The following is a 25,947-nucleotide window of genomic DNA, read 5'->3' on the forward strand; positions in this document are numbered from 1 at the left end:
CCCTAGTTGCAAAGTGTGCGTTGGGCACCCAAGGATTGGGTTTTTAGGGTTTTGTTTTGTGAGTCCTTGTTCTGTTATTTTGTACACCTCTCTACTGCCTCCATTGATAATCATATGACTTAGAGTTGGTTTGTTTAGTTGAGTTGTAATCTCTTCAAATTGTTGTTTGATCATGAGATCTATCTTTCAATCTCTTGTAAGGGATCGGTCACTGTGGCAGTGATCATTAGGAGTTAGGGGAAGTTTTCTCATAGCTTAGATGAGAAGGGCTAAGCTAGATTCACTTATGTAATAGTGGTAGACATTGAAGAGGCTCTATACTAAGGGGGAGTACTTAGGTATAGGAGGGACTTTCATGTGACCTGAGAGCTATTATTTGATAGTGAATTGACTCCTGGATTGGTATCCTCCAGATGTAGGTGATGTTGCACCGAACTGGGTTAACAATTCCCTGTGTTTTTTTCGTTGATTTAATTTATGTACTGTTGTGCAATTGTCGAACCGATTGTCCCAACATCGCGTTCGACATCTGTCCTGTGTGAGAACCAGAATTTCAATTACTAGGAAAAATACCATTTCTTGCAAACTTTGTCCACCTCTTCAAGATATATTGCTCGGGCACTAATTTCACATCCATAAGAATAAATACTCTTATACAATGACAACATAATATCCCATGTGTCTCAAACTTACGACAAGAGCAAGAAATTGACTTCTTATCCAAATCATAGGACACTCGCCACTCTCCTAAATCCTTCCCCATGTCAATAACATAATCTATTGATGATGAATTTCTCTTCGCACTCTTCACTGAACATGCTTCAAACAACTCATACTCATGTTGAAATATATCAAAAATAGCCGGAGTATAAAGGTTGGACACTTGTTGCAAAATACAAGAATACGAATTCTTGAGCCTTGGAATTTTTTGGCGAGCTTCATATTCACACCTCAATTCGTTATATCTCTTTGCTTCTACCACATCCTCAAAACACTTAAAAAACTTTATAATATCTAAGTTCACATTGATAAAACTTTTGATATCCGCATTCACACTTTCACTAAGTTGGGTGCTTCTCATCCCCAATGTGAAAGCATTCTTCATGTAACAAGATGCTCATTTTTCCTTAATACTGTACAATCTTTGCAACCAAGGATTTTCTTGAACTTCATAGTTTACAAGTAGGGTTCGCCAACTTTCCTCAAATTTTTCTCCATCGTCATAGCCATACATGCACTTTTTAAAGTCCTTAAGAAAATGAGATTCACCCTTCATCAAGTTTCCTAAGTGTTTGATTCCATTTTGCATCAAGTGCCATGTACATAGGCCATGGAAAGTTTCAGGAAGAACTTCAGCTAGTGCTTTCCCCATTGCTTGGTCTTGATCAGTAAAAACTGTCTGAGGTTTTTTTTTGCTTATGTGCCTCTAGAAATGCCTCAAATAGCCACTTGTATGACTCTGTTGTCTCATCATGTAACAATGCAGCCCCAAAGATGATTGCTTTCCGATGGTGGTTAAATCCTTAGAACACTGCTAGTGGTCTATGCGAGTTGTTTGTGCAGTATGTGGAATCAAGAGAAACGACGTCACCAAAATACTCATAATCAATAAGCATCCTTGCATCTACCCAGAATACATTGGTGATTTGATCTTCAGCATCTAACTGATAAGCATGGTAGAAAGTTGGATTTTCAACCAATTTGCTTCGAAAATACTGCAATATATAACCGGCTTCCCCATCTACCAAACTCCTTTGCCTTCTTTTTCTAAGATAGTTCTTCTGATCAAGGCGCGTATAACCCAAATTTGTTCTACCTCCCTCTTGTTTGCTCATCAATTCAAATGACTTTCTTTGTTGTAGACAAGCATCATCTGCAAAATCAATTTGATAGCACTGAACTTCTGAAACTTTCCGGTTGCATGGCAACATATGAGTTGTTTCTTGTAGATGAAAAATATGATTATGTTCCTCCACAAAATCATGCACGGTTAATTTTTCACACATACTTTTAAGCCCTAACCGTGCTTCACAATTTGTTCTAGTCTCCGATCTTGGATGAGTCGTTTTATAATCTCGTTTGTCTGGCCTTCTCAAGCCTTCTTTGCAGCAAACAAACCTGCAAGAAGTAGGATAACTATCTTTGTTGTTGTGTACATATTGTTTTCTCACTCCAAACCCAACTCTTCTCCCATATTCGACCCAAAACTTCCAAGCCTCCTCAACATTGTCAAAAACCATACCAACTTTTGGCTTCCAATCTTCTTGCATCCTATATCAAATTAAGAATGATAAATAATGGCACAAGAAAGAATAAATTTGGTATGCATCCCTTAATTATCTAATCAAAAAATACATTAGAGAAACAAAAACATAGCAAAGAATATATTAGTCATACATTCACGCAGCAAATAATGGATGACGAGGAGGAAGTGGTGCTAGGCAAATTTGGGTTCACCGTTAACGTAAGGGTGATGATGCTCGGCGCTGGTATGGTCGCTTGGTGGTGCTTGGCTGCTTGCTCGGCGAAGGGGAATGATTCTAACGCAGAAAATAACCGTTAACGTAAGGGTGATGATGCTTGGCGCTGGTATGATCGCTTGGTGGTGCTTGGCTGCTTGCTCGGCGGAGGGGAATGATTCTAACGCAGAAAATAATCGTTAACGTAAGGGTGATGATGCTCGGCGCTGGTATGGTCGCTTGGTGGTGCTTGGCTGCTTGCTCGGCGGAGGGGAATGATTCTAACGCAGAAAATAATGGATGACGAGGAGGAAGTGGTGCTAGGCAAATTTGTGTTCACCGTTAACATAAGGGTGATGATGCTCGGCGCTCGCTTGGTGGTGCTTGGCTCCTTGCTCGGCGGAGGGGAATGATTCTAAAGCTACTGGCGGCTGCTGTGCAGTTTCTAAGATTGACGTGCTTCCGTATTCGCGCCTATGGTGATCACGTCCTCGCTCTTCCTGGGCTTCAAACCCTCACTCAAAAACTCACGTGCGTGACTTCAAATTAATTAAATATGTTTTTTAATGTTTGAAATATCTTGACCATTAGATTAATCCAACAGCCCAAAATATTGCAGGAGACAGATTTAGAGGCTACCTGCAGCAGAGGATCCACACACATCTTTTTCCAAAATCATTAAAAATAGTCTTCAATTAATTCATTTATTTGTGTTGAAACTTTTTATTTCTTTGATATTTTTTTTTCGCTATGAATGCATTTAAATTATTTTAGTAGTTGATATATTTTATGAGGAATATGGTATGTTATGACCATAAATTCAATTAATTTTATGTTAATTTTTAACTTCAATAATTAAAAAATTGAAATAGAGACATATTTTAAAGTGTTTAAAACTGACAAAATTATATGATGTATTTCTAGAATTTGAAAATTTATATATGGAATATAATCATGATATATATATATATTTATATGTTTAATAGTAGTATGTTTTGTCTTTTAATATTCCAAACTTATATGTATATTTTGCTCCCACGAGTGAAACTTTTTGGATCCGTCACTCCTTATATGTCCATATATGATTAGTCACTCAATAATAAACAATTTTGTTTCTTTTAAGGGGGAAAGCGTAGTACCATATAATGTTTCAACAAGATAGTGACTAGTAGTGATGTGGCATGTGGGAATTGGATGCTTTTTTGTTGTCCCAAATTAATCTCATGAATGAATGAATGAAGATGAAGTTTTCATGGGTTTCATGCATCAATGTTTCTTTCACTCCGTGAGTGATTGGTTGGGAACACTTTGTGATACCTTTCTTTCTCATTTTCTTCTTTCAGAGCTAGACTCGTCCATTCCGTTCATATGTAATTTCCATTCGAACCAATCAAATTGGATAATTTCACATTAATAATTCGTGTTGAATAAGTGCTTTTTCTTTTACTCTCCTTTTCGTGACTTCAATAATTCTCCCAAATTGGTTTTAATTGGTTGCAACTTGCAACTTTCTTCTTTAAAGCTGCATTTGTTTAGAATAAACAGAGTAACTCTTACAAGGATTATTGTTGAATTAAGTGATACCTGTGTTAGAAAATTGATCCTCGTTTCCTGATAGCCTTAGTGGAAAAAACTTATAATCTTCCCACCGGTACTGGACTGAGCACTCTACTCATTCCGTTCATATACATCATGGCACCTACCCATGTGATTAGTTATCTATATTGATTATTTAAATATTTTAAAAATTTAAAATTTGCCACTTTTCAAATGAGGAGTGTTCCTACATCAGGATGATGACTCTTAAATAGCAAAGGCCATGTGTCATGAAAATGACCCCTTTTTTAGTCACACTTTGCCTTTATCAAAGTGTTTCGAGGCTTGTATTTCTACCGTTAACCAACTCTTATTAGTGGTTTGTAGGCCGATTTAACTGTAATTCGGGGCATGAATCAACCATTAAGACAAAGAATGCAATGTCTAATAAATTGAGACTAATAACAAGCAATAAAATTAAACTAATTACTCATCTAATTAAATGGCGTATGATGAAAGCTATAATTAAGAGTTTATAAAAGGAATAATTTTGTACTTATTTTATTACATCATATAATTAATACCTCGAGCTATAAGAGGCAACATATGATATGAAATATTTATTCTCAATTTAATTGATTCTTAATTTCTTACCCTAAAAGTTATTGAAAAAAAAAGGAAATTCCACCTATAATATTCTTGTGCCTTTTTGTATCAACTATATATATAAAACAAGGTTTGATCAAATTCTCCAATGTGAGTGTGAGTGTCTCTTTCGCTGCCTTCAACCTTCACCTTCACCCTTCAATTCCATGGCTTCCATGACCTTGCAAAACTTGAAAAATGAAAAAGCCAATGCCATGAGAAGGTTCCAATTCAAACGGTTCCTTGAAGCCATGTATCACATTTTCAACATCTCCGCCACTCTCTACCTCTTTTCCCGTTCCTCTTGGTTCCCGACCACCGTCCACGCCGTCTCGCAACTCTACCACCTCTCCATGCTCCTCCTCCACAACCCGTTCTTCGCGTTTGTTCTACTCAACGCCATCATACTCTTCCTCTTCGCACTCTCCAACCAAAACGCCGCCGTTTCCCACGACCCCGCCGCCGCCATCCACAGCCAAATCGAGTTCCTCCGTTTAACAGAGTTCATGCCGGAGAAACAACAACCTGAGACAACACCGCCGTGTACTTCTTCTGGAACAACTGGAGAGTCGCTGTCTCTGATTTTTGACGGAACAGTTTCCACGCCAGTGAAACAACCTAAGACGCCGCCGTGTCTTTCCGTAACAACCGTGGAGCCGCTGTCTCCGATTTTGGAGGAAACTGTCACAGCGGTTACGGAGACCACGACGACGACGACGACATGTCGCAGTAGCAGTCGCACGATCGTGACCGCCGCAAACGGAGGAGCAGATCAGAAGGAGGTATCGGAGAAGAAGTGCTACCGGAGAGTTCAGTCAGAGCGGCGCGTGGTGGTGGCGCAGCCGCGGAGAGAGTTGAATAGATCGAACACGGGGTTGGAATTGAAGAAGAAGAAGAAGAAGAAGAACACGATGCCGCAAATGCGGTACGTGGAGCATTTGAGTAAAGAGGAATTCAATCGCACTGTTGAGGAATTCATCGCTAAGCAGAAGAAGATGCTGTGGGAAGAACAGATAGAATCATAGAAACAGAGAAAGAAAAACAGAGTATTCAATTCGATTGAACTTCCACTTTCTAAATCTAACAAACTATTGTACAGTAATTGGTGATTGATTACAGTTTGGAAAGGTTAATCAATGGAATTTCTGCTTAATTTCTTGCTAATCTTATTTCAATTGTCTTATGCTTTTGTTTGATTAGTGAGTTACCATGGGATTGAAGCAAATACAAATGTCAATTTGGAAGATGTTAATTGCAGATTAGCATAAATGCAGTATGATTAGTTGATGGTGAATCTTCTTGCTGTTGATAATTTACACTGAACTGTACAGTCTGTGCTGTTTAATTTGGATAGTGTAGAGACATAGACACTGTTATTAAGGATTGATTAGGATTAGTATGTTTGTTGGTGTTTCTTAGTACGTACATGTTTTTGTTTATTTGTCTGAGGTTAATTTCTAACACCATTTCTAATTGGATCGTAAAATTGGAATGAATTTTTTAATTTATGTGTCGGAATCATAAGAAAATTTTGAGTTATTCGTTCCAGATTAGGATGTCTTAAATTTTAAGTTTATTTGAATAGAATATTCTTTGATTGATTGCCTCATATTTTTTGAATCCCTAAATTTCAGATTTTTCTGATTGCACTGAATTCAAATACGATGGAGGAGTTGAGTTCAAAAAAAAATATGATGGAGGAGTTTCCTTTTTTTTTTTGAAAGTCCTTTTTTTCTTCTTTGAAAAAAAAAATAAATAATGGATGAGTTTCAAGTAATGTATTTGAGTGGCACAGTATATTGTGCAATTTACTGCTTAGTGCGCGTAATCACGACGAATAGATGAGACACAATTGTGAGTGGTAGATATCTCAATCTTAACACTTTTCTTCCAAGACTGCCTATGAGGCCTTTGATTCTCCAGCAATTCAGGACCAGAATCTGGACTGCAGGAAGCTTTGGTGTTGGAAAGGGCCGTATAAAATCACTCACTTCTTGTGGCGCTTGGCTAACAATGGTCTTTGGGTGAATTTTAGACGGTGGCAGTCTAAAATGACAAGTGATCCTCGGTGCCCGTTGTGCAGCTCAGAGAATGAAACTGTTCTCCATCTGTTCAGAGACTGCTCGTATGTGAAACCCTTGTGGCTTCAAGTGGTCGACCAGCGTTATCTCGCGCGTTTCATGCAGGCGGGGTTGAGAGACTGGGTGTATGATTCCCTTCAGAGCCAATTTCGTGTTTTGGGATCATCGAGACCTCTGAACTTTGCCTTTCTTCTTTGTGCTATCTGGAAAGCTCGTGTGGAGGTTGTTTTCAATGGGGGAACTTTTAATCTCTGCGGGATAGTCGAAGCAGCGCTGAGGTTCCAGATCGAGTATGCTTCTTGCGATCAGGATACGTTGGCTCGTTTGCAACAGGCCTCTGCTATTCAACCGCGCCAAGATGTTGACGTCGGGTGGTCTCCCCCTCTCCAACATGGGTGAAATACAATGTTGATGCTTCTGTTAAGCAGCATACATGAGCAGCGGGTTGTGGGGGTGTTTGTAGGGACGCTGATGGTAGATGGGTGTTTGGTTTTAGTAGGAACTTGGGGCGCTCTAATGTTCTTTGGAGCGAGCTATGGGGAATCTTTACCATGCTCCATCTGACTTGGACCCGTGGTTTGCGTAGACTAATTGTGGAAAGCGACTCCCTTGTGGCGGTGAACCTCATCAATGGCAGCTGCGAGGTCCCATCCCTACGCCTCCTTAGTCCTGCAGATCAAGAATATGATGCTAAAGGATTGGGAAGTCAAGTGTCTCCATACACTGTGTGAGGCGAATCAAGTTGCAGATTGTTTGGCTAATATGGCTCACTCCCTCGAGTTGGGTACTCATGTTCTTGATGATCCACCTTCTAGTTGTAGGGACTTGTTGTTTTTTTGATTTCACGGGTGTTGTTTACCCGAGGTCGTGTCGTGTTTAATTTTCGGGCTTAGTCCCTCCCAATAACCAAAAAAAATGAAATTATTTAAGTGTTTTTTTTAACTGGTAATTGCAACAATAGTGGGATAAAAGATGTGATTTTCGATTACACAATTGAGGTATTAGTAACCTATCAATATCATCAATCAATATCAATATCAATCAATATATATTAGAAAAAAAGAACTTCCATCAGGCTGATTTAGTGACGTGTCATTCTCACGTTAATTCTTAGTGACGTGTCATCCTCACGTTAATTCTCATAAAAAAAAATTCACGTGTCATTATCAGGTTAATTCTCATACAAAAATACATTTTTAAATTTTAGATTTGATTATGATTTAGGTTGTTTTTTTAATAGATTCTCTTATGTTGTGTTATTTTATCTTGAAACTGAATTTTAAAAGATTTTCCCTAATTATCTAAGATTTACCTAGATTACTCCTTACTAAATTTATTTCCAAAACAAATCTTGAAACCGTTTTTATTATCTCTTTAAATTAGGAAAAGTCTCAAGCCTAAATTACTACATATCTACATGAATCCTGTGATTTCCCCTTTTATTCTTTCTAATGATCCACAATATAAAAGAAAATATGTAATGCTGAGATTATAATCCATTAAAATTTAAAGATTTTACCTAATTATCTAAGATATTGCATCAGTGATCTCCTCCTCTATATATTAGAAAAGAATTAGATAACTTATCTTTTGTTGACACGTGTTTCCTAATTCTAAAGCCGATCTTGAAACCGAATTTTAAAAGATTTGCCCTAATTATTTAAGATTTAAACAAACACGCATAATCACATTCATGATTAATTGTTATATCAAATACAATAGACATATTCCTCGTGCAACGCACGTGAAAAAAACACTAGTTTTAATGTTAACACTAGGATCAAGTGTTTGCACGGAAAAAACACTAGTTTTAATGTTAACACTAGGATCAGTGTAAAATAGGAAGGATTTTGTCGCTAATTGATACTCCCTCCGTTCCTATATAACTGATACTTTAAGGTTGTGGTACAAATATTAAGAAGTAGCAATTAATATTCTTATTTTACTAAAATTACTATCTAACTTCCTATTATACCCTTTATCTCTCTTATCAATTCTAACTTTTCAATTTTCCTACCAACAATAAATGAAGGACAGAATTGATAAAGTAGCATTAATGCTCTCTTGAAATTGTAAAAGTATCAGTTAAATAGGAACAGAAAAAAGAACCAAATTAGTATCAGTTATTTAGGAACGGAGGGAGTATTGATATTTGTAAAGACGAGCCAAGATCATGAGCAGAGATTCAGCACTCCGTGATGACTTGTCACTTAAAAAAGGAAATGTGAATAAATTAGGTAGCACATTTAATTATGCCATAATTTTTATGCTATTTATTTACTATATATAATTTTACTTGATTGATGAAAAAACATTCATAGATCCATACTCCTCAGTCCTTAGCATTCATATATTATTATAGGGTTAAAAACTATAATCGTCCCTGAACTTTTAACGAGTTTTGAAAACCGTCCCTCGCCGGAAAATTATCTGAGAACCATCCTCAGACTTTCAAAAACAAATTGAACCCGTCCCTCCGGCAGCCTCGGGTCCGGCCAGCGCTTACGTGTCTGTCCACTTCAAGTAATGAGAGTCCGACGTGGCTTTTTTTAATAATAAATATATCATAATTATCTGAATTAACCCTAAATCCCCAAATTAACCTAAATTAATAATAAACAGCATCATCAATTTCAAATAACCATCTTCATCGTCAATTTAAAAAAAAAAACCAACTTCATCAGCATTTTCAATGTCTTTTTTTTTTAAGATTAAAAATGAAACAAATCTCATCCATATCAACCCCAATTATAGAATAATGACCAGAGAAGAAAAATCACATCTAATCTTAAACTGTATTTCATCTTTTTTTCACTGCTTCATCTTCTTCTCCTCTTCTTCTTCTTCAATTACCCATCATCAGGAGATCCACCATCGTTTTCCTTAATCTTCTTCTCCTCTGCCTGCTCACTGCTTCGTCTTCTTCTCCTCTTCTCTCATATTACCCATGTTTTTCTTTCATGACCCACACGAGGCACTCTAGACCGGATCTGGGTTGAGGTTTTCAGGTTTTTTGAGGTTTGTTGGTGGTTGGAGGTAGTGGCCCGGCGCTGTGGTACTCTAGACCAGATCTTCTTATTCTTCTTCTCATATTACCCAGGTTTTTCTGGAAGGAGGAGGTTAGGGTTTGCAGATCTGATTTTTGGTTTGCCATTTCTTCTACCCCTTTTGTGCAGATCTGACTTTTGGTTTTACTTTTTCTTCTTCCCCTTCTGCTGAAATTTGGGATTTTTTGATTTATGTTAAATTTTTTGGTTAGGGATTGGGGTTGCTATCGGGGTAAAGATGTAGTTATGGTTGGGATATGGAGAATGAGGGGCGTTGGTTGCGGTGTAGGTCGGGGTTGGGCGGTGATTTTTTGGTTGTTCCACTGCAGAGAAGATAGTGGTTTTTGGGTTGAGATATTGAAAGTGTAGCATGTTTTCTGGGTTTTGGGGTGTTTTGGGTTAAGATTGTTTCTAGGTCTTGTGATATTAGGTTGATGGATTTTAATTTTTGGAGGAGAGAAGGGATTGGGGCTGGAGTGAGGGAGAGTGTGGAAAATGGGGATGGTGGGAAGAAGAAGAAGAGGAAGAAAAAGATGATGATGATGATGATGATGAAGACGTTAATGAAGAAGAGATGAAAATGTTGTTATTGTTTCTGGAAATTTCGTAGAACAATATGAAGAGGAACATGATGAACCCTAACTCAAATTTGGGGGTTTTATGTGTAGATAGATTTGGGATTTAGGTAAAATTAGTGTTAGATAAAGGGTTGATTTAGGGTTAATTAGGAATTTATGGTTAATTTGGGATTTAGGGTTAATTGTGTTAATTTTGATAATCAAAGTATTATTTTATTATTTAAAAAAAATATATTACACGTCATCTCATTAAATAACGTGGCGTGCCACATAAGGGCCTCGCCGGAGGGATGGTGGCCGGAGGGACGGGTCAATTTAGTTTTCAATAGTCTGCGGACGGTTTTCAGATAATTTTCCGGCGAGGGACGGTTTTCAAAACTCGCTCAAAGTTCAGGGACGGTTATAGTTTTTAACCCTATATTTAAATTCATTAGTTTATAAGTTTGTTGACATCTTGTAAAATTTTCAGTATACTTAATGTATTATAATGAACAAGCTTTTAAATAGGTTATCAAGCCAGACCAGACTGTCAAATAGAGCAGACTCAGGCCTAAAAAAATGTTTGATAGGATACAACCAACTCATACCTCTTGAATATTTTAAGTAGGCCTCGGTCTATTTAAGTAAAGCCTAGTGAAGTCTAGCTTATTTCCACCCTTAACTATCATGCTTATTCTGCAGTATTTCACTCGGCAAATTAAGCGATTTTAAAGATTTTTTTGTCCCTCACTCTCACCTTTTAACTAATTGTGGGAGGGGTTGAGATTCCACCGTCTTACTTTGTATGTTTTCCTCCCAACTATTTTAATATTGGATTAAATATGTTTTTTGTCCTTTTAAAATAGTGAATTGTTGATTTTGGTCTTCATTTAATTTTTTATTAATTTTAATCCCTTTACAATAGTGAATTATTGATTTCGGTTTCTCCATTCTTTTTTGTGACATTTGTGGCAGTTTAAATTGTCAGTAGAACATTTTGTGACAGTTTAAAAACTGTCTCTAATGCACAATAATCACACAAAATGTGTTAATGGTGGTTTAAATTGCTCCAAAAATGAATGGATGAGATCAAAATCAATAATTTGCAGTTCTAGAGAGCCAAAATCAACGAAAAAATTAAAAGAGTATTAAAATCAATAATTCACAATTACCTTGCAAAAAGAAGAAGTTTATGTATATTTTTTTTATTTTTTGTAAGCGAGAAGAAGTTTATGTGATGGTGGTTGGAGTTTGGAGTTTGGATAGCAAAATAATGCATCGTTAGGTTATTGAGATTCTTTATAACAAAGTAGCTCGCTTTATCCACTCGCTTAGCAAGGTAGCAAAGTACACAACACAACAAAAACAAAAGAAAAAATATATACTTATGTTTTTGTCCATTACCACCCAACATGTGTATGTTCTCTTATGTTATGTTCCCAGGGAATCCAACATTTTATATTTTATATATGCTTCTAAAATTGCATCGTGCCAATCCTATAAGCCATAAATAAACACCTTTATTCTTCATATATTTATATATATATATATATTTTTAAATGTATATATATATTAATTGGTAAAAAAAACTTGTAATATAATTATATGTATCTGATCAAATTGTTCATAAATATAATTCATTTCCTATCATTACAGCAAATGAATATTAGAAGTGTAAACTTGGTTCATATGTGAACTCGCTTTTGCTTTTAAAAGGAATGAATTTCTCTAGACATTACAATGGATGGACTTATCTTGGTTTATGAAATTCTGTCTAATTATCATATTCTTTTTTCCTTTTTATGTAGTTTTGATGAAGTAGAACCTTGTGATCACTTGACTTAGCTTGTTGCATTTCTTTGTTATTATTCATCACAATTATATATAAGACCAAGAACTTTATTGCTTTTGAATTATATATATTATTTGGGTTTAATCCTCAAATTGGTCCCTGTCTTTGTGTCGCCGTCTGATCTAAGTCCCTCACCGGAAAAATTTGTGGAAAAGGTCCTCATCAATGCAAAATGTCTGGAGCAGGTCCTCGCCGGAGCCCGGAGCTCCGGCGAGTGATGATTTGGCACGCTGACTAGTTTAATGATGCTTATGTGGATTTAAAAAAATAAAATAAAAAATAACACATCAGAAATTTAATTTAATTAACAAAAATAAAATCAATTAACAAAAGTAACTCTAATTCCATCCACAGGTTCATCTTCATCATTCTAACCCAAAAACCCCTTTTCCATTACATCAAACTCAAAATCTCCTTCTTCTAATTCCACGTGATTACTCACCACGCCGTCGAATTGATAATGAAGGGTGGCTGAACAATTGCTACAAACTTGTCAAGGAAAATCAAATTCAAATTTCCGTTTCTCTTCTTATCCCACATGATTTCTCCTTCTCATCATCACCGTGTCGAATTAAACCGCCTCGTTTCCACTCCACGGTGGCCGAACACAAACTCCTCCTCGTCCTGGCTACGAACGTGAAGGTGGTTAGATCTGGGTTTTTCTCGAACCTCTGCTCTGTCGCCATCCACGTTCGTCAGATCTGGGTTTTTTCATGAGCCTCTTGATGCTGCAGAACAAGATGCAAGATGCATCTGGGGATTTTTCCCTTTAGGATTTTATGGGGTTCTTATCTATGGGTTTTTTGGGTTCTTATTTCACCCTTTCACCAAAGCCCAGTTCAATTTCCCAATCATCTCAATCTCATCTTCCTTCGCCTTCAGCTTCTTCATCACGCCCATTTCAACTGCTTTAATTAGCCTCTTCGCTTGCTTCTTGCATTTTTCATCTACCTCCATTCTCACCTTCTCCATCTGAAGAAATCAATAAAACAAAAACAGATGAATGAGCGAGAGAGAAGGAGAGAGGAACATGGAGCCATTTGGGTTTGTTTGGGGAGAATTTGTGTGAATCAGAAGAACAAAAACAGATGAATTTGTGGGATTTGGGGGGAATTGGGGTTAATTTGGGGAGAATTTGGATTTGTTAATTAAATTATGATTAGTTAATTAATTTAGATTAATTTTGGTTAATATGGGTAATTAATATTTTAATTTTATTTTAAGCCATGTCAGCTCATTCGTCCTAGTCAGCATGCCAAATCATCACTCGCCGGAGCCTGGAGCTCCGGCAAGGACCTGCTCCAGACGTTTTGCATTGATGAGGACCTTTTCCACAAATTTTTCCGATGAGGGACTTAGATCAGACGGCGACACAAAAACAGGGACTAATTTGAGGATTAAGCCTATTATTTGTGGAAAAAGTGAAGTTAAACTAAACCGAAAAGGGTCTTAATCAAAAGCATTTTTTTTTGTTTCATCCCTTTTTCGTTGGCTTATTACAAACCAGAAATGTTATTCAACTTGTCCCCTCTTGTCTATTTTTTTATTCTTTTTTTTTGGGTCAATATCACTTTTTTTATTCTTATGGTCTCTGCTCAATCCAACTTGGGGATCATTTTATAGCTTTGTTTTTTTAGGTGGGCCTTGAAGCCCAATCCGTGGAGGAGTGATGCTCGGATCTGGAGGGAGAGAGTGTTGTGTAACGGTGGCCGGATCTGGAGGAGGAGTACGACGCAGAGGAAGGTCACAGTGATGGAGGTGAAGGCTGGAAGCAAAGGAGAGAACACAAACACACCAAAAAAACCCACTTATTTGGGTAATAAAACCACCTAATGTGGTAAGAGCCCACCATTTTGTGGGAAAACACCTACCTAAAGTAGGAAAAGGACCTCCCTAGTGGAGGAGGGGAACTCCCCAAGGGGGAGAAGCCCCCAAGGGGAGTGGAAGCACAGATCTGTAAAAAAACCCTAGCAGAGGGTTAGGAGGAGAGAAACGGCGCTTGCAAGGTTTTTTTTTAAAAAAAAAATTAGTTTCCTTTGAGTCGGAAAGAAGTTGTTTTTTTTTAGCAAAGGAAAGAAGTTGCTAAAAGTTATATTTCTACCAACTAAAAATTGGGCTTCAAGGCCCACCTAAAAAAAAACAAAGCTATAAAATGATCCCCAAGTTGGATTGAGCACAGAGACCATAAGAATAAAAAAAAAAAACACCATCAACCCCGGCAGAGTCGATGGTGTTGTTTCTCAGGGAGCACTGGTTAAAAACAGATTTATTTTCTCTACTCATAAGCCTTTTAGCTTTATGTTAATTTAGGGTGATTAAGAGCTTTTGTATGACCTTAAGGGTTTATACTTCATGACTTATGCTGATTGATTCAGCAGAGTGTGCATGTTTGATCTTCATGGTCTTATGTTTTTGTACATTGCTAATAGCACTCCCTGAGATTTAGTCTCACATGTTGTAAGTGTCGTTTGGCAATCCTTCGGGTTTTAATTCCAAACATTATTGACCAAAAAAGAAAAAGTAAACTAATTTTAAAAATTTATAAGCTCCCGAAAATTATTATTTTTTGGCGCAACCCAAAAATTAATTTTTTTTGTTGGTGTTAGACAGCCAAAAATTAATTTTTGAAATGATTGGAGTGAGATGAATGGTAAAAATGGGTGTAAAAATTAATACTATTGATTGAGACTTTTTTTTAAAAAAATTTATATTTCTCTTGTTTATTTCTTTTGCTTATGTGATGATTCATAAGCAACCATGCTCCACATCGAAGTGTTTGATTTTAAATTTTGAAGACAAGTGATATTATGTTGTATTATTAAAGAAATTTTACATTAATAGGCCGGTCACCTGATATTTACCAAACATTTCTTCGTTCAGTAAAGTTAATCGACGATCAGCATAGGAGAAAGAAGATCAATACACATGAATATTTCTGGTTGTAGAGGTTCATATTAATTGATCGACCTTGTTGTCTAGACTTTATGTGAACATGTTTATTTGAGGGTTTTCTTTTCCTTTAATTATGTAAGTGCATGTTGTTTCAGTCTTTATAGTATTAGTCACTTAGCCTAATGACTATTGAAAAGGAAAAAGAAAAATTGTGTACCAAACTATAGGCAACTACTCCATCCAATTTCAGAGTTTAATTTCCTGCTTCACATACACACACAAAGGATTCTTCTCCACCAACCACCTACAATTTTCATTATTTGCGAACACCATTACGAGGAATTGATTTAGACTTGAGATTTGAGAAGACCTTCACCCGCTGGATTATTCTAAGTAGGTAAAGAAGCTATAAGGGTCAACATCCTAATCTATAGCTAGAATGTTGAGAAACATAACCAAATTGCATAAAATATTTTGCTTACATGAAGCAAATAATGTTTGTCCGCATATCGTTCATTATCTAAAGTATAAACAGCTGCCAACTCTTGATACTTTATGTTTTTCAATAATCCATTTGTTCATTTAATTATTATTAGAATTTAAGAGACATAATTCAACTGAAAAGTTAGTTTAAAAGTTGAGAGTTGCTTTACTGTTTATAAAGACTATCTATATATATATATTGGCGGTGAGTTGACATAGTCCATGAAAAACAGTGGTATTCTTTCAAGCTTCGCCCTCAACCAAATAAAGCATATAATTAATCTGCACCCGTCAGGGATTGATCCCTAAACCTTTACCTCTCAACCCATATGTCATTCAACTCTTATCACATGAGATATCCTTTGGGGACCAAGTGAATTGGAGAACACGACGACTGCAAAATGCAATCTCCCAAAATTGCTATATTGTGACAAAATGGGTCCGTCGCAATATTGTGATAGATAACTTCATCGCCATTTTGTGACGAAAGCTTCTGTTGCTATACTTCCGTCGCAAAATGTGACGGACCCTTTCGCCGCTAAATTATGACGGACACTTAAGTCGCTACAATCCGTCGCTAACTTGTGACGAATGCTTGAGTCGCATAGATTGTAAAAGAAACGTTCATCGTTAGTTTGTGACAGATGCTTCCATCGTTAATTTGTCACGGATACTTGGGCCGATCTTTTGTGATGGATGTTTTTGCTATTTTGTAACAGTCACTTCGATTGTTGATGAATAAAAAAAAATTAGGGACATTTTAAAAATGAGTTCAATTTTTTTTTTAATTTTCAATTTTTTTTTTGGTATTATCCGGTAAGGAGACATCATACCCTTGTGCAACTTTACACAAGAAAACTTGTGTAGGTTAGATGGATCCATGTATCTTTTCAAAAATCTTCTTGTAACAAAAAACCCCTAAAAGTTAATGAGCACAATCATTATTATGGGGCATCCACATTAAACACCATCCAACGCATTCTAAGACATTGGAATTTGATTATTCGTATTACAAGACACTAAATGTGATAGCAACAAGTTGTATTGGCTTTCAGTTGGGTTCAACTCAAAACCATGCACACATATATCATTGTGTATTAAAGTTTGAAAAAATGAGTTTAGTTAAAAGTTAATTTCCTTTAATGTGATTTATGTTTGAATAGTTTGATAAAAATGTTAATTTAAGAAAATAAATATTGTTGGGATAATATCACTAAAAAGTGGGTTTAGGGAAATTTAATGTTTGAGAAAACTGAGTTGAACTCATCTTGGTGATCAATGTTGCGCATCGTCATGGCTGCGATGATTGAGAATTTCACAACTTCGCTTGGAAAGAATTCTGAGAAGTGATGCATTCAAATGAAGGTAATCTTTGATTGTCAACACCACAAGAATAGGCTAATTATGGAAAAATAAATCCTAAAAGCCATTGGTAATGTAGGTTTAACGATGAAAAATAGACGGCCAAAAAGTCGTGGGTATTAACCTCGTCGATAAATATTACTGATAGCTTTGAAAAGTAGTAGGTAAATTATCGACGACTTCGTTCGTTGCTATTTTACTGATAGCTTCATCCGTCAATACTTTAGCGTAGTGAACCCAGAAAACTTTGCGCTTTCGTGACAATAGAATAAACCTCATTCATCTAAGTTTTATATTCATATTTATAGTGACGAACCTAGGTGGTGGCAGGTGGGAGCCATGGCTCCTCCATACTTTAGAGAAACCTAATATAAAAAACCCCATTCATCTAACCTCATTTTGCTCCTTTTAGGCTTCATGTGTTGCATGAGCCTCCTTGAAGTACTTGGACTTTACTGTTTCAAAACGTTACGGGGTGTCTTTCAATTCCCTAAATCTATAATCCATTAGTCTCTTGTTTTTTCTAGCCTCCCCAACAATAAAATAACATTTACAATAGATAATAGTAGTCACAATATTACAGGACATGTGAATTAGCTAGTAACTTGTTACTTGAAATTGAGAAAGACCATATGCTCCTAGCTCATATAGTAGGGGCTTGTAAGGTCTTCTGTTTTCTGAGCTTTAGCCCCCTTTTAATACATCATAAAGAAATAAAAATGCCCAACCCAAAAGTTGTTGGTAAAGCTTTGAAGTGCTCGTTTAAATTGCTTGTAGATGTAGATCAATATCCCATCACAGTCTTGTTGCTTGTGTCCTCCTTCATACATATCAAACGTATTGGACATCCATTCTGAAGTTTAGAAAAAATCGCCCATTTTTTAATACTTGCATCTGAATCAATCACCTTCCACCTACATACATGCATCACAACCATTTGTTTAATTACTTTAGCAAATTAACTCACACCCAAACACATAAATTAGCTTCTAGCAAATTAACTCACACACCCAAACACATAAATTAACAATTAATTTTAACCATAATTAAGTGATCAATGATAGAAATACCGACTTGTAATTAGTGATGAGACGGTGGAGAAACACCAACATCATGGTTTTAGCCATGTTCTTCCCCATACACATCCTTCCTCCCACCCCAAAAGCAAGGAAGCTGTTCTGTTTTGTCTCGGCCTGTAATTTATTAGAAGAGTTCATCTTGTGATTTGTGATTATTAAAATATCAAAAACCAATTATAGTGTTACATAGTAGATCACCTGGATAGACTTACATGGAATCTTAAGGGATTGAACACATCCGGATAATTGTATGTTGTTGGATCATGATGTATTGATCTAGCATCAATATTAATGTTCCACCCTTTCTTGATCTTAAGTCCTATATAAGCAACCATTAAGTAATTATGTTATAAAGTTTATTGTCTCACTTCATACATGGTAAAATGTAAATAATATATAGCTGGAAACCTTTAATCTCACAGTCCTCGAGTGATACTCTAGGCAACCATTGCACTATTGATGCCATCCTCAAAGCTTCTTTTATGACCTGCTTGTGAGTATTTTTTAATTTGGTATCATATATGAGAACTATTTTGAGAGAAGCATGCTATCAAGATAAACAACAATCTGCAATATTCATTAGGTTGGTTCCTCATAATGAATATGATGTAACACACACCTTAGAAGCATATGGCATTTCATTAAGAGCCTCCAATGTAAGATATGTACTTCTTGGACCTTTTTTCTCAATTTGTATTTGCTCCTTCTATTTAGTCAACAAATTTCAACATGCTAAACATTAAGAAAAAGTGTTGCAAAAAACAAGATAAAGACTAAACCGAGAGAAGTACACTAACCATAAGCATATTCAGAACCTCCTCATTCTCATCCACAAATTTGATCATCCATGCCATTGCAGTTGCTGTAGTGTCCTGTCCTGCAATTTCAGAGAGTTGATATAGTAGAGTTCTTGTAGACAGACATAAAAATTAAGATTTGTGCGGTACATTTCCGACACACCGTTTAGCGGCTGTTTTTTACCGCCGCTAAAATTGCAGCAGTGAAAACCCCTACTAAATAGTGTGTCGGAACACAAATTTGTATGTCTATGAATCATTTCGTATAGTAAAAGTAGTGTACATCATATTTAGGGGGTTTGAGAGTAAATATTACCTGCAATAATCATAGTTAAGATATTATCTTTGATCTCAGTATCTGTTAGCCTTGGGACTTCATCCTTATTTAACTTATTATCATGATCTTCAGCTAAAAGCTGTTGAAGAAAATCTACATGGCTACTTGAAATTCCACTTCTTCTTTCACTGATATTCTTCTCTAACATGTCCATAATTTTTTTCCGAGCCTGCATTATCACATGAAATCTCAAAACAACATTTAACTGAGTGAAAGAAAAACACTTGTAAATGTTAATCAGGGAAAAACTTCAATCTACAAAAGGAAAATGCTCATTTTATCCAATTTATAAATCTTGTTGGGCTGGTTGCATGGTGGCCCAAAATTATGCTATAGGTCTAAGTAAGACGAGTCTCCATACTCAGTTTTAAAAACCATTGTTTTACTTGAACCCACCCATGTGGGACTTCTTTTCTAACTTTCATAAAATCTTTTATCTACCTATCAATTAGTGCACAGCTTTTATATTATGCTCTCCCAAAATATGTGTATATGTATTAAAATCAAGATTTGCCATAACACCTTCAAGCATTATGAGTAAAGTTGTGTAATTACCTGAAGTCCTTTGTAGAATCTGGTCCAGGGTAACCTGAAGGGGAGTGCAAGCATTGCTTCACACACATGACCAACCTCCTTTTGCATCATCTCTAGCTCAGAGCCACTCTCCATGCTTATTAACATCTTGCACATTGCCTTACAAGCTAGCTGCAATTCAAACATACAATCTCAAGAACATTAATATCATCAACTCATATGGTTATCATATAATTAAAATGACAATGATTTCAACTATTTATTGCACCATTGTTATGTATTTCTTCATTTTTATTCTTGGTTGTTATTAGTTACCTTGAGTGCTTCATCTTGTATGATCACAGTGGATCCACATTTCCAGCTACTCATAGCTTCAAGAACAAGTTCATCAAACAGTTTCACGAAAGAGGACAAAGAATCAGTTGAGAACAAACTGAAGAGACACCCTCGAATGTGTTTGTGATACTGCTGAGAAGCACATAGCAAGCTATCAGGACCAACGAGCTCTGCTATTGATTTTATGTACCTCTTTGAGAACTTCCCTCCCTCGTTGTTCAGAATCGCTTTTGCTGACTCCGTGTTCGATATGAAAACGTGCGTTTCGCCAAACAGCTTGGTCTTGAAGCAATTTCCATACCTGACACACCCAAAATCCTCTTCTTCACTGTTGGCTATTAACTAGAATTTACTTTTCATCAAGCACCAGCATGTCAATCATTTGTGTCACTTAATTATGTTTATGTCAAGGACAAGGGAAGTGTGTCTTGTGTTTTGAAGATGAAGTGGTGACTAGTCATTAAGTCCCATATTGCTTAAGTTCGTGAAGTATAAGAGTCCAAAACTATATATATACCCAATTCATTTCTTAGAAAATGCACACTGAAGTTTATAGATCACAATCTTTTCATTAAGAAAGAAAAAGAAACTTGACCATGTCAACCTTCTCCATTTTTAAATTGATTCTTGAGTTTTATTTCTGTAATAATTGAAGAAATAAAGAAAAATCAAAGTGATTTAAGTTGGGGAAGTTTGACATGGTCAATTTTTTTTACAATTGAGAGGATGTTATCCTAAATTTATGTATGTGTTTCTTCATTTTCTCTTATGCTCTTATTTTTTAAATTTTATTTTAGAGTTTTTCACGTTTTATTCTTATGGGTTGATTGTTGCTTTCAATTTCTCTATGATTCATTAACAGAGATATGAGCTGCCTAAGGTCCAAGGACCAAGGGTCATCATTCATCAATATTCAATAAAGAAAAAACAGAGTTATGGAAACAGAGGATTTGCTTAGAAATGGGTTTTGTTTAAGTTACCGGAGGCGACGAACTCTAACAAATTCATAGACTCCTTTGCTGCTGTTGATTGCAGCCATGAACTGCAGTGTCTCTCCTACAAAGGGTAACCCTCCACTTCCTGGAGGAATGCCAACTGAGGAGTTGTAATTGTTGCACAAAAGCTTCCATGCTTTTTGACAAAATAATAAAAACACCAACAAGAGACCAACATAGTAACAAACGTGAGGATTCTCCTTTACCAATTGGGAAAGCATTTTAGTTCCTTACTTTCTTTGGTGGAAGAATATTAATGCCAATGCTGCAATATATATACACACTAAAATATATTGGTTATCAATCATTAAACACATAGATCAACAGACTCAGAGTTGTTCTAATTTAAGCAGTGAGAGCTTTTTGTGGTAGAATAGTGGTCTTACCCGGTTTGATTACCTCATTAAAGGAACACTAAAGTTGTGATATGGCCGACATGCACTAGAGTAAGTTTTGAAACTTCGAGGCTTCCACTTTGAAATTGAAGCACTTCTCAAGAATACAGAGAGATATTTGTTTACTTGACTAATCATGCTTGATAATCAGCTAGCCTGCCGCCAAATCACTGGTTCTCATACTTTATTAACGATCTAGTTAGCTTCGGCTAGTCATTGTCATGAGTGATGCCATTATTGAGTGTGACACTTTACATCATGTTTGTATCAACTTACCTTTCTTTATAATCAATTGAAGCTACTTATATGATCTTTTACTCAAATTTCATTTTGATTTTATACCAGACATGCACTAAGCAGAAGTTAAGCCAAAATTGAGTTGTAGGGAGAAATTTTTGTGAGTAGAGAGTGTTGGAATTGGTTCCGAAGAAAAAGAAGCTGATGCAATAATACTACTAGTTTAGAATTTTGAGACTATTTTATTCTTGGTGGAGATTGATACCATCACTACTTCATTTATTTATATATAAGTTAACGGTGTAATTCATGTTTTGGGGTATGATTTTTTTTTCTTTGCCTCTGCTTTATTTGTGGTACTCATGACTTAATGTGAGATGTTACCCCACGGTTCAATTTGGTTGGTGGTGGGCGCTTGTTTGATTTTTTGAGCAAGTAGTGAACTAGCCATCTTGTTTATAGGAACAAATTCAATTACCGACACTCACGTGTGCCATCCAAAATCCAAATCAAAGTGCAAACGCAAACAACATGCTAAGGCAGAAATCAAAGTGAAATTATATGCAGACATGATAATAAAACTTCGTTCAGAGACAGACAGCCAAGCTGTGCCTAGAAACTGAGATTAGGGTTGTTCAAGGTAGAACTAGTTCTTTATAGTTTATACAACTGAGTTCAACTCCAAGTGGTCCTGTTTGGTTTGTGTATGACTTTTTACTCTTTGACTCTTCAGTTTGCTAATGTTTTATGAAGGGTTAATTAGTATTTTTGCCAGAAACTTGCATAGATGTCAATGAGGATTGTAAATTGTAATATTAAAATATTATTACTTGTTGCTCAACGATATAAAAGCTAGGCATCAACTTGGAGTAAAAAAAATTCTCCATCAATGCATAACCAAGGGAATGTTCTCTGGAGTAATCATTTGGGTAAGATAACTCCATAGGGTTAGGAGTGAAGCTAGAATAATGTGGAGTAAGATTAAAGAGCATCATATCATATCTATCTATCTATCTATCTATCTATACTATATATAAAGGGAGAGTTTGTGCAACTTTGAGGGTAAGATGAAAATTCAATAAATCAATGCACATGAATGAACATTTTTTCATGGGCATATATGTAAATTTGTGACTAATTAATTATGAAATCAATCTTGACCGTTGATTTCTTCTAATCCTAGCCGTGCATCATTTTCTTATGAAACCCTTTGAGCAATCTTTTCACATTCTTGGTTGTTTTTTTGTTACTTTTGTAACTCTTGATTGTTGTTAGAAAAATCAGCAAGAGTCTCTTCATTTTTCTCCCATAAATTTATTAAGTTTTGAGTCTTTCCATTTCCTTTCAAATTCTTTTCGTTTTTCCCATCTTGATATCCATAACTTATATTAATATGCAAGAAATATCTCCCTCTGGATTCTCAACAACACCATTTCTGCCCAAGAAGGTTCCATCAGATTAGAAAAATTTCTTCTTCATCAGCCACTTCTTCTTCATCATTTTTCATTCTTAGGTGTTAATGTTCTTCTCCATCATCATCATTCATCCGGTAAAAGCCCATTTTCCCCTTTTATCTCCCTTTTGATTTATTTATTTTGATTTCATAATCATTTCTTCTTCACATTTCGTTCTCAAGATATGTTCTCCTCAACCGATCTTCTTTTTTCCCATTCATTATTCTCATTCCTCATCTTCCATTGCGATAAGATTCAGTGTTTATTCGTAATATACATAGTGTTATCACTAATTCAATCGGTAGAAGTTACCCATTTTACTGTACTTTTGTCATTGATACATGTTTTGTTCTTATGCTATGGATTATTAACATTATTATGACCTTTTCTTATCTTCTATTCCATTTTAAAAATAATTTTTCTTTCCTTTCAGTTGTAACATTAAACGGTTAAATTCATCTCCTTTATCATTTCTCTAATTATGTTTCATGCACTATTTTATGATGTTGATTCCCTTACTTTACGGTAATCTTCAGTTAATGTAAGTTTCGTGCTTTTTTATTTTCATTGTTTTATTATCAACTAAATCAACCAAATGATTGTCTTTTCGTCTAATCTAATACATTGTGGTCTTTGTTCTCTTTTTACATGTACCTGATTTCGTTTCAATTTTTTCTTCTTTCAGATTTTGCCTCTATTGTTTTCATTCTTCCAATGTACTATCCTCAAAATATGTAAGTTTATTGCATTTTATGTACTTTTTTATTGTTTCATTGTCTCCTAAAAATGACTCTTTAGGTAAGCCCCATTTTATTTTACTTTTCGTTGTTGATTGTGGGGAGGAAGCAAGGGTTTTGTCTCCCAACAGACCCGTCTCGAGAAAATCAAGCGAGAAGAAAGAAAACGGTGAAGGGCAAGATCGCTCTCTCCAACTATGGTAAGAACCTTTCCTATCTTTTTTCCCTTCTTTCTGCGTTTTGACTTCAGAGTTCAGACTTATTTTTCTTCAATTTATTTTTCACATTAGGTTGTTGTCTTCTTTATTCTAATTTCTCCTCTTCCACTCCAGTAAGATACAGTCTTTATTTCTCAATTCAATTTTTTTTTCACATTAGGTTGTTATCTTCTTTATTTTATTCCTCATATGGGTGCATGATTTCAAAATAACATCTTATGAAGTATCCCCGGGCTCAAGAAGTTCCCCAATACTATAATTCATTTTATTCTCTTCTTATATTGTTATCTCAATTGATTCTCTCATAATTATTTTCTAAACCTCTCTTCTACTTTCTATTAAAAAGATATTCATTTTAATTTTTTAAGGCCAAGAATTGCCACTCATACATTTACAGGTTTCAATGCCCTCATTTTGGAAGAGCTCCTTTATAAGTTTCAATGCCCTATTTTTATTTATATGTGGTTATTGAAGAATTTAGCGGTTACATATTTGTAATAAATATCAGTTAAGGAATTTCAGAGGGCATGATTAGTTAGTTAGGATATATATAAGACATTAATCCTAAATATTAAAAGTTAACAGTTTAAACATGAAATTTGATATCAATACCAATAAAAATTTTCCACTAACCATTTCCACTACAACAATTACAAGTACTGACTTTCCACTAACTCTCTTATAAGTGTAACAATTTTTCTTCTCTATTTGTGGCCATTCAATACACAAGTTGATTTATTGTTGAATGCATTTATTGACAGGAGTGGGAAAGGGAAAGACATAAGTTATGTGGTACAACTCCTATTGAAAAGGATAAAAAGGGGGGAGGAGAAGGAAGAGGAAGAGGAAGAGGAAGAAGAAGAAAATGTTGATTCTGAGAAGCAGGACAACAATAGTGTCGCAAATGACTTTTCTTTGTTTCTTCAACTTTCTTGATATGTTGTTTCCAAGTGTTGCTTGATATACTTAATTCAAGGGTATGCAATGAACATCATGTTATTGCATCAAAAAGTTTGAGCATTCTTAATTTGTCTAGCCACCATTACAATGTATCAATTATATTCAATCTTAATTGGGTTATTCATGGTGAATTGACAAAGATACAACTTTATTATTGAAGAGAGATATTTTTTTTATAAATTGAAAGGAAGACTTTATCATACTCTGAGAGGGTAATGGTAAATTATATCTTTTTTTTTTGTAAGTGGTTAATTAGTTGGTTAAATGGTATTAGTTTGTGATTTATTATAAGGATAAAGTGGTTAAAATAATTTGATGTCAAAAAACAAGAAAAATACACCCTAATACAAATTTAGTATTTTTCTATTGTAACATTACGAATTTTCAGAATTCTTAATTTTTTTTCATATAGTTTCAAAATAATTGTTTTTGTAACAAGACAAATAACACTTTAGAATTCTTAATCTTTAGAAATAAAAAATTATTAGTTATGAAATTCCTTAAAACATGATCATTTATTTTAGATTTCTAGAATACAGTAATTAATATTTATTGAAAAATAAAGGTGGATGTTTTAACATTAAAATTTATAAGGATCCCAAAATTACTCACCAAAATAAATGGTTAATATGAGATGATATTTCATTGGTTAATATCACCTACGGTTTTTTATTTAGTGTTTAGTTAAATTAATTAAACACTAGATTAAAATTAATATTAATTATTGAAGTCCATAAGTCATGGTAAATTATTCTATATTTATAATAAATTAATTAATATTAATACTAATCTTTAACAATTAAAGGTAGGGTTTCTTTTTGGGTGCAAAAGGAAGGGGTTTAAACATTAAATCTGATATGAATGCCGAAATAAATGTTGGACTAATCTTTCCAGCTTCATCAAATTTATAGCTAATATTAGTTACGTATTAGGTTAATAACAGTAATAGAATTA

The 25,947-nt window shown here is 35.2% G+C and overlaps 2 protein-coding genes and 1 pseudogene across 3 annotated transcripts; 1 reads left to right on the forward strand and 2 right to left on the reverse strand.

The window, feature by feature from the left end:
• Positions 1-1,385: 1,385 nt before the first annotated feature.
• On the reverse strand, positions 1,386-2,270 carry LOC130711902 (protein FAR1-RELATED SEQUENCE 5-like; annotated as a pseudogene).
• Positions 2,271-17,453: 15,183 nt separating this feature from the next.
• On the reverse strand, positions 17,454-21,655 carry LOC130727747 (abscisic acid 8'-hydroxylase 4). 2 transcript variants are annotated; one of them, XM_057578983.1, is made up of 11 exons: positions 21,392-21,655; positions 20,978-21,257; positions 19,977-20,298; positions 19,683-19,832; positions 19,107-19,296; positions 18,791-18,870; positions 18,613-18,699; positions 18,402-18,480; positions 18,206-18,312; positions 17,989-18,107; positions 17,454-17,828 (listed from the first exon to the last, which is right to left on the reverse strand). In XM_057578983.1, exons 2-11 carry the CDS (start codon positions 21,211-21,213, stop codon positions 17,699-17,701), a joined length of 1,500 nt encoding a protein of 499 aa, XP_057434966.1. In that variant the 5' UTR covers positions 21,214-21,257; positions 21,392-21,655; the 3' UTR covers positions 17,454-17,698. The 2 variants fall into 2 exon arrangements, with proteins under 2 accessions (XP_057434966.1, XP_057434965.1); XM_057578982.1 differs by having other exon boundaries at positions 21,379-21,655.
• Positions 21,656-22,904: 1,249 nt separating this feature from the next.
• On the forward strand, positions 22,905-25,116 carry LOC130727748 (uncharacterized). Its single transcript, XM_057578984.1, has 4 exons — positions 22,905-23,173; positions 23,764-23,812; positions 23,877-24,015; positions 24,795-25,116. Exons 1-4 carry the CDS (start codon positions 23,144-23,146, stop codon positions 24,967-24,969), a joined length of 393 nt encoding a protein of 130 aa, XP_057434967.1. The 5' UTR covers positions 22,905-23,143; the 3' UTR covers positions 24,970-25,116.
• Positions 25,117-25,947: the final 831 nt, after the last annotated feature.

Source organism: Lotus japonicus, chromosome 1 (genome assembly GCF_012489685.1).
Source record: "Lotus japonicus ecotype B-129 chromosome 1, LjGifu_v1.2".
In the NCBI taxonomy this organism is placed as follows: domain Eukaryota; kingdom Viridiplantae; phylum Streptophyta; class Magnoliopsida; order Fabales; family Fabaceae; genus Lotus; species Lotus japonicus.

Excerpts from the sequence above, each read along its gene's own strand:
- LOC130727748 (XM_057578984.1), top strand. The coding sequence starts at position 23,144 with ATGTTCTTCTCCATCATCATCATTCATCCG. Across the intron at positions 23,174-23,763 it reads CCATCATCATCATTCATCCG|ATTTTGCCTCTATTGTTTTC; the intron begins GTAAAAGCCCAT and ends TTCTTCTTTCAG. Across the intron at positions 24,016-24,794 it reads GATCGCTCTCTCCAACTATG|GAGTGGGAAAGGGAAAGACA; the intron begins GTAAGAACCTTT and ends ATTTATTGACAG.
- LOC130727747 (XM_057578983.1), bottom strand. The coding sequence starts at position 21,213 with ATGCTTTCCCAATTGGTAAAGGAGAATCCTCACGTTTGTTACTATGTT. Across the intron at positions 18,481-18,612 it reads AAATGCCATATGCTTCTAAG|GTCATAAAAGAAGCTTTGAG; the intron begins GTGTGTGTTACA and ends ACTCACAAGCAG. Across the intron at positions 18,313-18,401 it reads CGAGGACTGTGAGATTAAAG|GACTTAAGATCAAGAAAGGG; the intron begins GTTTCCAGCTAT and ends TTGCTTATATAG.